This window comes from Mixophyes fleayi, chromosome 6 (genome assembly GCF_038048845.1).
Source record: "Mixophyes fleayi isolate aMixFle1 chromosome 6, aMixFle1.hap1, whole genome shotgun sequence".
Taxonomy (NCBI): Eukaryota; Metazoa; Chordata; class Amphibia; order Anura; family Limnodynastidae; genus Mixophyes; species Mixophyes fleayi.
In genome coordinates this window covers 47,309,644-47,326,416 of record NC_134407.1, presented here as the reverse complement: position 1 = coordinate 47,326,416, position 16,773 = coordinate 47,309,644, and the positions used below count along the sequence as shown (strand labels likewise).

Sequence of the window (16,773 nt, the reverse complement as noted above, 5' to 3'; positions counted from 1 at the left end):
CCTGAGAATCTCTGCTCCTGTTTTCAGCTGGCTGGAGAGGAAAGTAGACACACACACAGTTGGTGATGAATTCAGCTCTAAGGGACAGCCCCTAGACCGGCTTTATTTATACATAACATACTGTGTCCGTGATCATACAATTGCTAAAAGAGCCGTAATTTAATCATGCATGTTACATGGATTGAATACATGATGGAAAAATACAGTTACCTCAGAGTTTGAAGTAAAACATTTTAGCCAGGCATTGTCTCATGTCTCATCCTGTTGTTCGGCTTTGAGGCGCTGGGCAATTCTTCTGTTACTTCTGCTGACATTAAGTTTTTCACATAGCTGTAATCTGAGCTTACTAATGTAAGGAAAACTTTCTTTACCTTTGTATAGCAGTATTTTATTTTTAATAACCAATATCATGGATTTCCCAACCTCACAGATGTACGAGCGTACCTTTTCCATCCGTTCACTTTACATTCCTTGTTGAATCAGGACCGATATTAGTATGGTGTAATTTGATGAATATCTACATTTCCTTAAATAGTACACGTTTAAACTCATAACATATCTTTTTAAAGTGGTAGGACATTATGTGCATTAAATATGTCAGTATATATTACATTGGAATACTAGTGTGTCCCACTGATGTCCAGTTCCCTAATTGCATCCTGATAAATGTTGCTATGGTGATGGATTTCCAACCCTTTTAAGATGAAACTCAGAGTACATACAAGATCATAGATTTTAAATATAGATGGCCTTAGGCATGGTGATTTGTGGATCTAGAAAATGTTATTTCCAGCAATCTTAATCATATTGAATACTTTATTGATGTATAGTAAAATAATACATTATATCAGTACAATAACTGTATTAATGGCACAACTATGATCAAAACATATGTAATTAATAATGTCAATATACAATAATAATGTATCATCTATGTGATAAAATTTTATAAAACTTAACAACATAGTAAAGCATATATTGAATGTCTGAGCCTTGTTGTTTCAAGTTTGTGCAAATGTCAAACTAATATTCAAACATGAGGGCCAGAATTTACAATAAACAATGTTGTGTGAGTTTGAAAAATGTTAGTTGCCCTTTCATTTATTTACAGGTCCTACCTATATTACCATTGTAGTATATGAGCTTTCAGTGTCCTGTGTCGCTGGGTGAAGGCTATTTATTTCCCCAAGAATGTCTTTCATAAATAATGTAAATAATATAAGTTATATACTGCAGTATTATAAGACTACATTTACATATTAACATTAGAAACTAATCCAGCTTCTGTGTGCGTATGTAAAACAACCTTTGACTTTCTAGATGTTGTAAAACTACAAAACCCAGAGTGCTTTGCCAGCCAATAGCTGGCAGGGTATGCTGGGAGTTGTATGCAAAAGCACACAGTAGTTACCGTTTTTAAATATTTATATTTGTACCCTTTGCAGAGAAACATGGTTTGCTCAACTGCAAATTATGAACCTAGGTAAAAGTTTGGACCCAGGGCCGGCGCCACCATTAATCAGCCTTAGGTTGGCAAGGGGGTATGTGAGAGGAAAGCAGTTTGGCAGGGGGGCATTTTAAAGAAATGATGGGCAAAAAACTGGCTAGGGTGCTTAGGGCAGCTGTGTGTGTTTTGGAGATAAGTTGGTGGGCAGGGGGTCATGTGAGTAAAGCTGGTGTTATGCGGCTAACATATGTGGCACAAGCTGATGGGCAAGGGGTGACATATGTGAAAATAGCTAGTGGGCAGATGGGCATGTGTGAGAGAAGTTGGTGGGCAGCGGGGTACATGTCAGTCTTTAACAGGTGCATGACGTGAAGTTTTCTTTTTTTGTTTGTTTTGTTCTGAAGTCTAACATTTAGAGCCTCCCCTCTAGATATCCTGTGTTTGCTCCTGGGCAGCAGTGAAGCCTGGACAGCATTCTGCATCAGACATCAGTGCTGCGTCAGACATCTGGACTGCATCCTAGCCAGCCAAGAGGAGGTAAGAGTTAATATTTTTATTTTAGAAATGTCATGTGTGTTAGGGAGGGGGGGGAATTAGATTTTTTTTTTGGGGGGGGGGGGGGCTTCAAGCTTAAGCTTTGCCTAGGGCGCCGAGCAACCTTGCATCGGCCCTGTGTGGACCTAACTCTGTATCAGCACATGCTGTAATTTACACATACAGGGCCTCATTTAGAGTCAAGAGTAAATTCAGAATAAGAATTGGAAGTGGGCTACATCCTCGCTCAGCTCTAAATTGTAGTGTGTACTCGAGGAAAAGCTGGCAGTATTTTCCCTGCATGTGCAAAACTTGCATTTCACCCCTTGCGTTGCAACATGATTTGTCCAGGTGCAAATTTGCACCATTAAGCTGGATGTGCTTCTAACTTTACACAAGGGCCATATTATCCTTCTTATAAGTGTTTCATATCATCAACTTCAGATCACAGAGATCACTCAGATATTCCTCATTATAAGGATCATATTTTAAGGCTTGTTCATAATACTCAATTGCCTCTGAGGTGTTACCATTATTTTTAAAGATAAATCCAAGCAAACCGAACCCCAGAGCATCCCTGTGGTCACTCCTAATCTTATTCTCCGCTAGTCTTTTTAAAGCTTTCTCACAGTCTTTTCTGTGTAGATTTGGTTCAGTTATCTGGAAACCTTTTTTATAATGTTTTATAGCTTCACTTTCAGATTTCTTGTTATATTCTTCAAAACGTCCATAATTCAATAAGATCTGCTGTTTCTCTTCATCTATAAGATTGGTGAATGTCAAAACCTTTTTAAATGTATCTTCTGCTTTTTGGTATTCCTTTGCTTCGCTGTACATATTTGCTAAGTCTATGTGTGCATATACAAATGTTTCCTCATATTCCAGTGCTTTTTCAAAGTGAAAAATGGCTTTTTTGGTGAGTTCATCAACTTTTTTGGTGTGCATTTGTCTATTTTGAAAGTTCACCTTTTTGAATTCCTTCTTGTTATTAATCATCTCTTGTCTGAAACATAGTCCTATTTGGTGGTGTAGAAATGAAGAAGTTGGCATAAGGTCTACTGCAGTTTTCAGGACACGCAGAGCTTCACCCACCAGCCCAGCTCTTCTGTAATACTTTGCAACATAGCGAAGTAGATATGGAAGGTTTGGAGCTTGTTCTAGAGCTTCTTCAACATATTTTCTTCCCTCATCAGCTCTTTTTAGGTCTTGTAGTTTCAATGCAAGAAGTGCCTTCACCACGGCATCTTTTGGATTTAGCTGTACTGCACGTTTCAACAGTGGTAATGATTTGCATTCTGAAGCAGGACATCTTCTTCCATTGAACCCTTCCAGTCGATAAACTGCTGTTGCATAGCCAGAGTTCCACTCAGGATCTTCTGGGTCTAGCTCAAGAGACTTCTCAAAACATTCTTTAGCTTTCTCGTAATATTGTCCACAAAACTTTAACAATGACCACCCTTGTTCTCCATAAATCTCAGCTATGTCTTGACTGTCATTTGGTGAAAGTGTTAATTCTTTATTAATGTTGTCTATCTTGTCTATGTAGTTCTGAGAATCGTCAAACCGTTTTAAGTGGTAGTAGACCCAGGCATAGTTTCCGTATGTCACCAGATACCTTCTGTATGTCACATCTGGATTATTCTCTTTAATCTTTTCCTCTGCTTCCTCTAAGTTGGCAATGGCTTTTGTGTAGATGCCTTTCAGGTGCATTACATAGGCCAGTAGATTGTACACCATGTATTTGTTTTTGGTTACCAGAAATGTCATCTGGTTGTATAATCTTTCTTCTATTACATCAATATCAGTATCTTCTTCCAGAAGACCCCAAGTGAAATGGCATTTTAGCTGTAGCAGGCGTGATTTCAAGGTATTCTTGGACAACTCACTATAATAAGAAAAGGAGAGAAGTGAGTCATATTCATATTAGTGTATTACTAAACCAGCCCATGCCAGCAAATATCAGTTAGGTATACAAGATTACTGATCAGCAGTTCACTTATATCACTGACACACTTGAAGTTGATACAACTACTCAAAACTATAACTGTAAATGCAAGTGCTTAATGATCTTGTTAAGTTTAGGACTTTAGTTAGGGTATAGAGTGTAGAGTGTAGCCATGATGGGAAACTCTTGTAAATGTGGTTTAACTAAATAAAACACAATAATTTTTTTTAAAAAATATATACATATATATATATATATATATATATATATATATATATATATATATATATACATACAGTGGTGGGATTCAAATAAATTAACGAGCGGATCTCTGCCCTAATGACCGTTTTAAGTACACCAAAAGATATAAAGTAGTTTAATATTTTATGCAATTAATACGCAAATTAATATGCATTAATGCATATTAATATTCAAATAATAAATAAAGTTAATACATAAATAATATTTTATGTTGCAAACATCAAGATAATAATAGTAATCAGTCATGTTATGCCACACAGTAGTGCCCCCATTTCAAATTATGCCACAGTAATGCCCCTCTTCATCACACTCTGCCATGCTGCTTTTGCCCCTCAAAACACTCTGCTATTCTGCTTTTGCCGCTCAAAACACTCTGCCATGCTGCCTGTGCTCCCCATTCACACTCTGCCATGCTGCCTGTGCTCCCCCTTCACTCTCTGCCATGCTGCCTGTGCTCCCCCTTCACACTCTGCTAAGCTGCCTTTGCTCCCCCTTCTCACTCTGCCATGCTGCCTGTGCTCCCCCTTTCACACTCTGCCATGCTGCCTGTGCTCCCCCTTCACACTCTGCTAAGCTGCCTTTGCTCCCCTTCACACTCTGCCAAGCTGCCTTTGCTCCCCCTTCACTCTGCCAAGCTGCCTTTGCTCCCCCTTCACTCTGCCATGCTGCCTTTGCTCACCCTTGCTTCCGTTCCTTCACTTACCTTTTCTATCGGCTTCTTTCTTCTCTTTGCTTCTTGATTGCAGACTTCTAACTGAACGTCGGGTGTGACGATGTCATGCCCAACATTCAGTGCAAATGGAGCAGAGAGGAGGAATGCCGACGCAGACAGGTGAGTATTCCACCACTGTATATATATATATATTATAAGGGCACTGTCGTGCTCTTATATTAAGGTTGCATCTAATAAACAACATTCTGCTATTAGAAATCTGTGACAGGGGGGCATGGTGTTTGAGTGTCTACATTTTAAAAAATATTAAAGCTATTAAGCTGAAATTTGGCATGTGAATGTCCACTGGTGTCGTATGCCAAATTTAATAAAAAAAATAAAAAAATGTCAAATTAGTAATAATCTAAAGTTCAAAATCTTGACTTTTTTTCCACTTCCTGTTTTACAAAAGTCACCGTTTTTCAGGTTTTTTTGGGAAAGCGTAACTCAGTGTACAGGAGGTTTAAAGACATGGGGGTAAATGTATTAATCTCCGGATTCGTGAACTCCCGCGAGTTCGGCGTCTTCAGTGCATAAATTTAAAGCGGCGCTGCCTTGTAAATAAGGATGAGCAGGCTCGGATTACCGAAATCCGAGTCCAGCCGAACAGTGCGGATCCGAGCACTGTTCGGGTACTTCCAGGCCGCCAAACGAATCCAAAACGAGGTTATGACATCCGAGTCTCGCATCGGATCTCGCGAGACTCGGATGTCATAAATGCCCCGCTCGCGGCCGCCATCTTCATTCTCCCTGCAATCACTGTCGAGGGAGGTTGATATCCTGTGCTCTGTTATTATACCTTTGTCCTGTCCTGCTGAGTCCAGTAGTACTTTGTCCTGTGCTCTGTCCTGTTAATTCCAGTGGTGCTTTGGCCAGTGTCTGTCCTGCTGAGTCCAGTGGTGCTTTTCTCCTGAGTTATTTTGGGCTAAGTCCATAGTAATTTTATAATTATAATAAAATCTTCTAAAAATGAAAAAAAAAATAAAAAACAAATAATAAAAAAATAATTAAAAAAAAATATTAAAAAATAATTTAAAAAGTCTAAAAAATATTCTAGAGCAATATATTCCAGCAGTCCCAAAAAATAGGAACTGCAATCTATATTACTACGTTTACTCTTTCAGCAGTCCAAAAAATAGGAACTGCAATCTATATTTCTACGTTCACTGTTTCTGCAGTCCAAAAAATAGGAACTGCAATCTATATTTCTACGTTCACTGTTTCTGCAGTCCAAAAAATAGGAACTGCAATCTATCTTTATACGTTCACTGTTTCTGCAGTCCAAAAAATAGGAACTGCAATCTATATTACTACGTTCACTGTTTCTGCAGTCCAAAAAATAGGAACTGCAATCTATATTTATATGTTCACTGTTTCTGCAGTCCAAAAAATAGGAACTGCAATCTATATTACTACGTTTGCTCTTTCAGCAGTCCAAAAAATAGGAACTGCAATCTATATTTCTATGTTCACTGTTTCTGCAGTCCAAAAAATAGGAACTGCAATCTATATTTATACGTTCACTGTTTCTGCAGTCCAAAAAATAGGAACTGCAATCTATATTACTACGTTCACTGTTTCTGCAGTCCAAAAAAATAGGAACTGCAATCTATATTTATATGTTCACTGTTTCTGCAGTCCAAAAAATAGGAACTGCAATCTATATTACTACGTTTACTCTTTCAGCAGTCCAAAAAATAGGAACTGCAATCTATATTTCTACGTTCACTGTTTCTGCAGTCCAAAAAATAGGAACTGCAATCTATATTTATACGTTCACTGTTTCTGCAGTCCAAAAAATAGGAACTGCAATCAATATTACTACGTTCACTGTTTCTGCAGTCCAAAAAAATAGGAACTGCAATCTCTATTACTACGTTCACTGTTTCAGCAGTCCCAAAGTGTGTGTGGTTTAGGGGTACGCTCTCTTGTGCTGCATATAATGGAGTACAAAAATTTGGAGGATAAAGTAGGGAAAGATCAAGACCCACTTCCTCCTAATGCTGAAGCTGCTGCCACTAGTCATGACATAGACGATGAAATGCCATCAACGTCGTCTGCCAAGGGCGATGCCCAATCTTCAACACCTGTGAAAAAAGCTCAGTTTTCCTAAAAGACCCGCTGGCGGGGATGCTGAGACCCAGTGCCGTAACTAGACATTTTAGTGCCCTAGGCGAGACAGGGCACCGGCGCCCCCCATCTAAGTGGGAGTGGCATATGACAAGTGGGTGTGGCCAACCTAATGTGTGGGTGTGGCTAGAAATGTACTGAAAGAATTCTGATATGTATGCAAAAAATATATAGCGATAGGTATTGTAATATTTTATGCACTTAATACTCAAATAATTACAAATTATTAGATACATTTTATAAATCACCCCGAATTATACAGCTTTGCACCCTGAAGCAGAACCCTTCCCAAATATAAATATTGCACCCAAAAACAGAACACACCTTAATGCAGTGATCAGCAGCCAAAGCAACACCCAGAGGCAGACACTCCCTCACTTTTCAATCCCACTACAGAACATAGCAGCAAAATATAAAGCATCCTTCCAGCACAGTCGGCACTCAAAATCAAATGCAGCTTTTCACGCCCAGGATTTAAATCTAGCAGGATGGCTAGCATAGATGGAGAAACTGAAGCCATTAGAGGGATAGCAGGACCATGGTGCCCCTTTTGCTGCTAGCAGCAGCTTACAATGGGGCATTGTGACTTTTTTCAGGATCTGTGAAACAGCACACAGTAGACACTTCTTAAGTGAACAGGAGAGAACCATAAACCATTCCACCCAAAAGTACAAGCTCTTTTTTGTACTTTACAATGCTTAACCACACACTACAAATACATAGCTTGCCCACACACACTACAAATACATAGCCTGTCCACACACATAATATAAACCCGCCCAAACTTTGCCTATCCGAGTACCGAGCCGAGCAGGCTCAGTACTCTCCCGCCCACTCGGATTCCAAATCGAGGCCGAACGTCATTGTGACGTCGTCGGATCTCAGGGCTTGGTTCTCGCGCTATATTTGAAAATTATAAATACCTGCCTCCACAGCAATCCATCGCCATTTGACAGAGGGAGAGAGCAGGGTGTAGTCACAGGCTGATTAGAACAGGGACAGGCAACGGGACGCTGCATGAAGATAGCGCTACGGCGCTAAAGAATGACAGCGCTACGGCGCTGGAGTATGACAGCACTACTAGTGCTGAGGGCATTGGCTAGCAGCACTATTTAAGCCTCTCTGACCCCACCTCCTGTGCCAGAGTTTCAGGTCCTTTCCTGTCCTCCAGCGTTCCAGTGTTCCTGTGATTATCTGTTTCCTGACCTTTTCCTTCCTCCAGTTTATTGCCGTTTGCCTGTGACCATTGTGACCCGGATTGCCTTAACTACCCTTTTGGATCTCCCTTTTGTAGCTCGCTGTCAGAACGTTATCGACCCGGCTTGACTCACTACCCCTTCAGATTCTCCTTGTGTACCTGCATTGCCCACCCCGTTGCCGAATCGGCCTGTCTGACATTCCTCTCGTACTTCGCTATCTGACTCGTGGAAGGACCGCGACCTGCGTGTTTCCTGCAGCTAAGCCCATACCTCCTTGCGGGGGTCCCTGGTGAACACCAGGGGCACGTTAGACTCCGCACCTTCCTCCGAGTAGTGCCAACGATAGCAGGTACGCTACACTAGTCGTGACACCTGTGAGGGAGGGGGGTATGATAGTGTAACCTGTAAGGGGAGGGGTATGATAGTGTAACCTGTGAGGGAGGGGGGTATGATAGTGTAATGTGTGAGGGAGGGGGCTATGATAGTGTAACCTGTGAGGGAGGGGGGTATGATAGTGTAACCTGTGAGGGAGGGAGGTATGATAGTGTAACGTGTGAGGGAGGGGGGTATGATAGTGTAACCTGTGAGGGAGGGGGGTATGATAGTGTAACCTGTGAGGGAGGGGGGTATGATGTGTAACTTGTGAGGGAGGGGGGTATGATAGTGTAACCTGTGAGGGAGGGGGGTATGATGTGTAACTTGTGAGGGGAGGGGGGTATGATAGTGTAACCTGTGAGGGAGGGGGTATGATAGTGTAACCTGTGAGGGAGGGGGGTATGATAGTGTAACCTGTGAGGGAGGGGGGTATGATAGTGTAACCTGTGAGGGAGGGGGGTATGATGTGTAACCTGTGAGGGAGGGGGGTATGATAGTGTAACCTGTGAGGGAGGGGGGTATGATAGTGTAACCTGTGAGGGAGGGGGGTATGATGTGTAACCTGTGAGGGAGGGGGGTATGATAGTGTAACCTGTGAGGGAGGGGTGTATGATAGTGTAACCTGTGAGGGAGGGGGGTATGATGTGTAATTTGTGAGGGGAGGGGGGTATGATAGTGTAACCTGTGAGGGAGGGGGTATGATAGTGTAACCTGTGAGGGAGGGGGGTATGATAGTGTAACCTGTGAGGGAGGGGGGTATGATAGCGTAACCTGTGAGGGAGGGGGGTATGATAGTGTAACCTGTGAGGGAGGGGTGTATGATAGTGTAACCTGTGAGTGAGGGGGGTATGATAGTGTAACCTGTGAGGGAGGGGGGTATGATGTGTAACTTGTGAGGGGAGGGGGGTATGATAGTGTAACCTGTGAGGGAGGGGGGTATGATAGTGTAACCTGTGAGGGAGGGGGGTATGATTGTGTAACCTGTGAGGGAGGGGGGTATGATAGTGTAACCTGTGAGGGAGGGGGGGTATGATTGTGTAACCTGTGAGGGAGGGGGGTATGATAGTGTAACCTGTGAGGGAGGGGGGTATGATAGTGTAACCTGTGAGGGAGGGGGGTATGATAGTGTAACCTGTGAGGGAGGGGGGGTATGATGTGTAACCTGTGAGGGGAGGGGGGTATGATAGTGTAACCTGTGAGGGAGGGGGTATGATAGTGTAACCTGTGAGGGAGGGGGGTATGATAGTGTAACCTGTGAGGGAGGGGGGTATGATAGTGTAACCTGTGAGGGAGGGGTGTATGATAGTGTAACCTGTGAGGGAGGGGGGTATGATAGTGTAACCTGTGAGGGAGGGGGGTATGATGTGTAACTTGTGAGGAGAGGGGGTTATGATAGTGTAACCTGTGAGGGAGGGGGTATGATAGTGTAACCTGTGAGGGAGGGGGGTATGATAGTGTAACCTGTGAGGGAGGGGGGTATGATTGTGTAACCTGTGAGGGAGGGGGGTATGATAGCGTAACCTGTGAGGGAGGGGGGTATGATGTGTAACCTGTGAGGGGAGGGGGGTATGATAGTGTAACCTGTGAGGGAGGGGGGTATGATAGTGTAACCTGTGAGGGGAGGGGGGTATGATAGTGTAACCTGTGAGGGAGGGGGGTATGATGTGTAACCTGTGAGGGAGGGGGGTATGATAGTGTAACCTGTGAGGGAGGGGGGTATGATAGTGTAACCTGTGAGGGGAGGGGTATGATAGGGTAACCTGTGAGGGAGGGATGTATGATGTGTAACCTGTGAGGGGAGGGGGGTATGATGTGTAACCTGTGAGGGGATGGGGGTATGATATTGTAACCTGTGAGGGAGGGGGGTATGATAGTGTAACCTGTGAGGGAGGGGGGGTATGATGTGTAACCTGTGAGGGGAGGGGGGTATGATAGTGTAACCTGTGAGGGAGGGGGGTATGATAGTGTAACCTGTGAGGGGAGGGGTATGATAGTGTAACCTGTGAGGGAGGGGGGTATGATGTGTAACCTGTGAGGGGAGGGGGGTATGATAGTGTAACCTGTGAGGGGAGGGGTATGGTATTGTAACCTGTGAGGGAGGGGGGGTATGATGTGTAACCTGTGAGTTAGGGGGGCATATGATAGTGTAACCTGTGAGGGAGGAGGGTATGATATTGTAACCTGTGAGGGAGGGGGGGTTGGTATTTAATTTAATGCTGGGGTGGGTTGGGGCTATTAATTGAACGTGGGACAGAGTTTGTGGAGGAGGGCCAATTACTGTATGTAAATATGAATTTTTAATGCCGGGGATAGTTGTGGGAAATGGTTATATTTATGAAATGTAAATGCTATGATTTATTGCTGGGGCTGTTTGGAGAGAGGGAATAGGTTTATTTATTAAATGGGAATTCTTTTAATTTAATGTCAGGGCTGGCTGGAGGGAAATAGGTCTATTTAACAAATGTGAGTACAATTATTTTAAGGTTGGGGTTGGAGGGAGGCCTGATTATTAAACGTAGGTGCTATAGATTTAACCCCGGGGAGGTTGGAGTTTTCTAACTTTCATGCACCCATTTTTTTTATAAAAGGGGCATCCAACATTCCAGGATTCAGACCCGCAGCAACTGAGTTATATACAGGAAGGGGAGGACATGATCCCCTCACTAGCCAGATGATTGTAGCCATCAAGTGGCAGAACATGAAGCCTTTGACCCTCATCATCTGCACATTCACCTGTCTGCTGGTCAGGACCACTGTCTTTGATGCCCTGCAGTTGGACTCCATGATGTAAGAGAAAGAGAAGCTTAAAGCAGAGAAGATCTGCCTCAAAGTAGAACATCTCCAACGAGGACTACAGGCAGATTGAGCTAGTCATAATGCAGTCTGAGCCTCATCGGGCTGGGGTCCTGTGGAAATTTTCCGGCTCCTATTACTTTGCCATCACAGTTATTACCACTATAGGTAAGTGCCATTCGGAGTGGGATATACATACTGCATGTCTCCGCTGCCTGCCAGAACATACATACATACATACATACATACATACATACATGTTGCACACCGTCACTGCCTGTCACATCATAAGTACATACATAATGTACCCCATCATTTCCTGCCAGAACATACATACATATAACCATGCTGCACCCCACCACTGCCTTCCAGAACATACATACATGCTGCACCCCACCACTGCCTGCCAAAACATACATACATGCTGCACCCCACCACTGCCTGCCAGAACACACATGCATACATGCTGCACCCCACCACTGCCTGCCAGAACATACAAACATACATGCTGCACCCCACCACTGCCTGCCAGAACACACATGCATACATGCTGCACCCCACCACTGCCTGCCAGAACATATATACTGTGCGCCACCACTGTCTGTCAAAACATACATCCATACATGCTGCACCCCACCACTGCCTGCCAGAACATACATACATACATGCTGCACCCCACCACTGCCTGCCAGAACACACATGCATACATGCTGCACCCCACCACTGCCTGCCAGAACATATATACTGTGCGCCACCACTGTCTGTCAAAACATACATCTATACATGCTGCACCCCACCACTGCCTGCCAGAACATACATACATACATGTTGCACCCAACTACTGCCTGCCAGAACACACATGCATACATGCTGCACCCCACCACTGCCTGCCAGAACATATATACTGTGCGCCACCACTGTCTGTCAAAACATACATCCATACATGCTGCACCCCACCACTGCCTGCCAGAACATACATACATACATGCTGCACCCCACCACTGCCTGCCAGAACACACATGCATACATGCTGCACCCCACCACTGCCTGCCAGAACATATATACTGTGCGCCACCACTGTCTGTCAAAACATACATCTATACATGCTGCACCCCACCACTGCCTGCCAGAACATACATACATACATGTTGCACCCAACTACTGCCTGCCAGAATGTAAATACTTACAAACTGTACCCCAACAATGTCTCCCAGAACATGCAAACTGCCCGCCACCTCTGCCTGCCAGAGCAAACATGCTACACCCCACCACTGCATACCAGAACATAGATACATACACGCTGTACCCCACCACTGCCTTCCTGAACATACATACAGACATACATGCTACATCTCACCACTACCTGCCTGAACATACAAAAATACATGCTGCACCCCACCACTGCCTGACATGTAAAGAAAAGCTGGTAAGAATGGGGTGCCATGTGTGAGACACTGGTACACAGCAGGTGAGGTGAGAAAAAGCTGGTGCAGTTGGCGGTGGAGTGTGTGTATGTGATCACAAAGCTGGTGTACAGTCGGGTATGTGTGAGAGAAAGACATGCACTGGAAATGGAGGGTGCTAGGCTTAGAGAAAATCAGAGGAAGTATTACAAAACGGTAGTTGATAGGTGGGATAGACATCCAATAGAGGTGGCAGAGATTAATATAGTAATTTAAACACTCTTGTTTATTAGGGGTTAAAAAAAATAGTGGACACTAGATGGGTCAAGTGATTTGTATCTGCCGTCAAATTTATGGGTTCATGTTTCTAAATTTGATATCATACATATTTTAGCTTTACAAAAGCTATGAAATTCCATACACAAAAGACCTTACGAATTAACATGTCCAATTAAGGTTCTTTACACTTACACACCATCTAAAATGTAAGAATTCCAGTGAACACACAAATCTGTGAATTAGCAGTTCCACCATTTTGTGAGTGACAGAAATCTCACTCCATGATAGTGCTGAATCTGCAGCTAACCACAGGATGTGATAGCATACCATGTCTGTATTGCGCAAGGAACACGTCCATTAAGGCTTCTGCCTTAATCGTCATAATTTCATTGCTTTTTAGAGTTTAAGTGGAACAGTTTCAAAAGCTTTCTTACATTTTAGATGGTGTGTAAGTGTAAGGAACCTTAATCGGGCATGTTAAACCGTAAGGTTTTTTTTGTCTATGGAATATATATATATATATATATATATATATGTGTATATATATATAAATATATATATATATATGTATATATAAATATATATATATATATTATGTACACACACATACAATCATGCAGATGCAGGTGCACATTTTATGACTAAGAATTTATTTATATGCAATTGTACAGAAAGTTAGAATATCCTTGCATTTTAGAAATGACTCCTTTGTGTCTTAAATTTGAAATGTATTTGAAACACAAACATAAGAAAACAGCATTCTTACATAGTTACAAACTAGCTCAATTATTTTTGCTGTCAATGAGTTAAACCCAGCATTGAGTATCTGAAATATCCTTTTCACCAAGATAGATTATCTTTGGTTTCAAGGATGCAATAAAACTTTTTGGTTTTGATGCATCCAGTAATAAATACAGAAGTCATCTTTTTATTTAAAGCATTTAATTAATTTTAGATAGTATTGTTTATGAATGTGTACTAGCACTTATTACGGTATACATACTTATTTGATTGCATCAATATTGATGCCAGGAATTGAAGTAGAAATAAAAGGGGAATAATAATTCTGTTTTTCTTTGTTTATGAAAACTTATATTTAGTAAATATATTCTTAGATTAAATTAACATTTGTATTTACCAATTAAAATTTAAAAAGAGAGATCAAAGATTTATGTAAGAGTGGGGGATTATATACCTCTTTAATAAATATTTGAGGTTTTCTTAAGTTTTTAAAAAGGCAAAATTATGAATTAATTGAATACAAATATTTTTAATATATCACTCTGTTAGATTTTCTTTCTTCACAATTCTTTATTTTATTTAGCTGCTTTTTAATAACTGATCTATGCAGGATAAAAATGAATATAGACATCAATAAAATGTTATATTTTCATGTATTATTAAAGGTCAGAGTGCACCCCATAAATAACTCTTTTTTCTCCCTATGAAATAAAAAAGTGTGAGGGGTAGCACCTCCTAGGTCTATAATTTAACACAAAGGGCTAGATTTACTAAGCTGCGGGTTTGAAAAAGTGGGGATGTTACCTATAGCAACCAATCAGATTCTAGCTGTCATTTTGTAGAAAGTACTAAATAGATGAAAGCTAGAATCTGATTGGTTGCTATAGGCAACATCCCCACTTTTTCAAACCCGCAGCTTAGTAAATATACCCCAAAGAGTTAATCCAGAAAAGATGACAAATAGTATTTCTTGGGTAAATTGGTAACTACATTTGCTCGTGGTTAGTTAATGAGATTAATTATTTCATTGTCATTAATATATTTGCCTCACTATTATATTTGCCTCGGTGACATTAGCACAAACCTTTTCTACTGAATAAGATGATGTTGAACAGAAATTACATTACACTGAATTGCATTACAATTACATTGAATCAATACAACTGTCTTTTAATTATAATTAAACGTTTCTTTATTGCTTCTAGACCACTATCACATGTGCATTTCAAAGTAGCAAAATTCATAAAATATTATTATATAAGACAACTACTCAGAATGCTGGAAAATTGTGAAAACAATTGTTTATATTTATGTACCTCATTCTGTCACGTTCTGTGTCCCAGTTCTGTGAAATGAACTGCTCCCTACTGCACTGCTTTTATAGTCTTTAGATGGATGGTGTTAGAGGGAGGATTAAGGAAGAAACGAAACTCAGGTAACATGACAAGAGAAACAGACGCAATAGGGGAGGAGTAGGGGAAGAAACGAAACTCAGGTAACATGACCAGAAAACAGAAATGTCAGAGTTCTGTAAAACTTGTACTGAAAGAATGTGGTCTTAAACATACCTATATGAAGCAAAGCAACTTATTTAAATGGAAAGACAAAGCCTTTTATAGTATCTAGTACATACTTGTATATTTACTGTGATGAAACGGAAAAAAGAGATACTAGATGACTGGCTCCCGGGAGAGAAGACAAGCCTCCCACCTGCTGCCCATCGACTACCAAAATCAGGTGATTCTCGGGGAATTGCGTCATGTTGGACCCACCCTTGCGGACAAAAATGATGATTTTCTTGTGGAGGTGGGGCCAAAATGATGTGCATTGCCCCACCCTGCCCCCTTTATCCCTGTCATGGATGCTCTTGAAGCCAACCTAGACAGAAGAGCAACAGTGTGTTGTTGTATCGGTCCAGAGATGAATAAGAGCCCAGTGGCGGTAAGGAAGGCAGTCACAGAAAGATTGAATAATAAAGAATTGTCCAACGTAGCCAAGTTCGGTACACAGTAAGTCTATAAGTAAAGGATTCAAGAAGAAGAGTAGTCGAAGGCAAGCTGAGGTTGGTTCACGAGTGGTAATAGTTCACAACAGGATGGAGCAACAGGAACACTAGATCACTGGCAGGAGCACAACAATCTGGCAAGGGAAACAGGAAGAACCAAGGCTTTTATAGATAGAATAGCTCAGTCAGCAGTGCAGCAAACCACAAAAGCAGAGGCCCTGGGTTTAAATCCTGACAGTAGTAGTGTAGCAGGCAAATTTTCATTTCTGGTGATCCTGTAAGCAACCAAGGAACAGATTCACAATGGCGTTGAGATGTTGATGCAAGTGTATCCAAAGGCTGTTGAGCTTAGTGTAGTCGAGGAACTCTTGCACCTCCACCTCTACGTCAAACAACCTCCCCCTGAAAAAGACAATTTCAGGCACCAATATACAGTATGTATCCAAAATAATCCAGGAGAAAATTCAGTCAGCTTTTCCAAATGTGGAAACAATTTTCAGATTGTTCCTGTGTTTAATGGTTACTAACTATACTGGTGAAAGATCATTTTCTATACTAAAAAGGATAAAGAATGATCTACGGTCAACAATGTCCAGAGATCTGTTGTCTAATCTAAGCATTCTCTTCATAGAAAATGATAAACTGCGACTTACTTCTTTTAATGATATAATTAATAAGTTGGCATGCAAAAAAGATTTAAATAGAGTATTCTGGCTGTATATAGTGTAATGTTGTAACATAGCATTGATTCCCATATAAATGTTCGGTGTGAACATCTTCATTAATTCCATACTTTGTAAACGTATTAAAGGTTACAAATGTGAATACAATGCTTTTATCAATGCTAAAATGTCAGCAATGTTCTACTGTCATTGAGTAGATAAAGAGGAGAATGAGATTTGTTCCCATTACCAGATGCTATTAAGTTTGGTCCTCCCAAGCTCTCCTA

The 16,773-nt window shown here is 41.5% G+C and overlaps 1 protein-coding gene across 1 annotated transcript; it reads right to left on the bottom strand.

The window, feature by feature from the left end:
* Positions 1-70: 70 nt before the first annotated feature.
* LOC142160247 (interferon-induced protein with tetratricopeptide repeats 5-like) lies at positions 71-15,154 on the bottom strand. The gene is made up of 2 exons (XM_075215184.1): positions 15,136-15,154; positions 71-3,866 (listed from the first exon to the last, which is right to left on the bottom strand). The coding sequence occupies exons 1-2, from the start codon at positions 15,138-15,140 to the stop codon at positions 2,408-2,410; spliced, it is 1,464 nt and encodes a 487-aa protein (XP_075071285.1). The 5' UTR covers positions 15,141-15,154; the 3' UTR covers positions 71-2,407.
* Between the last annotated feature and the right edge of the window lie 1,619 nt (positions 15,155-16,773).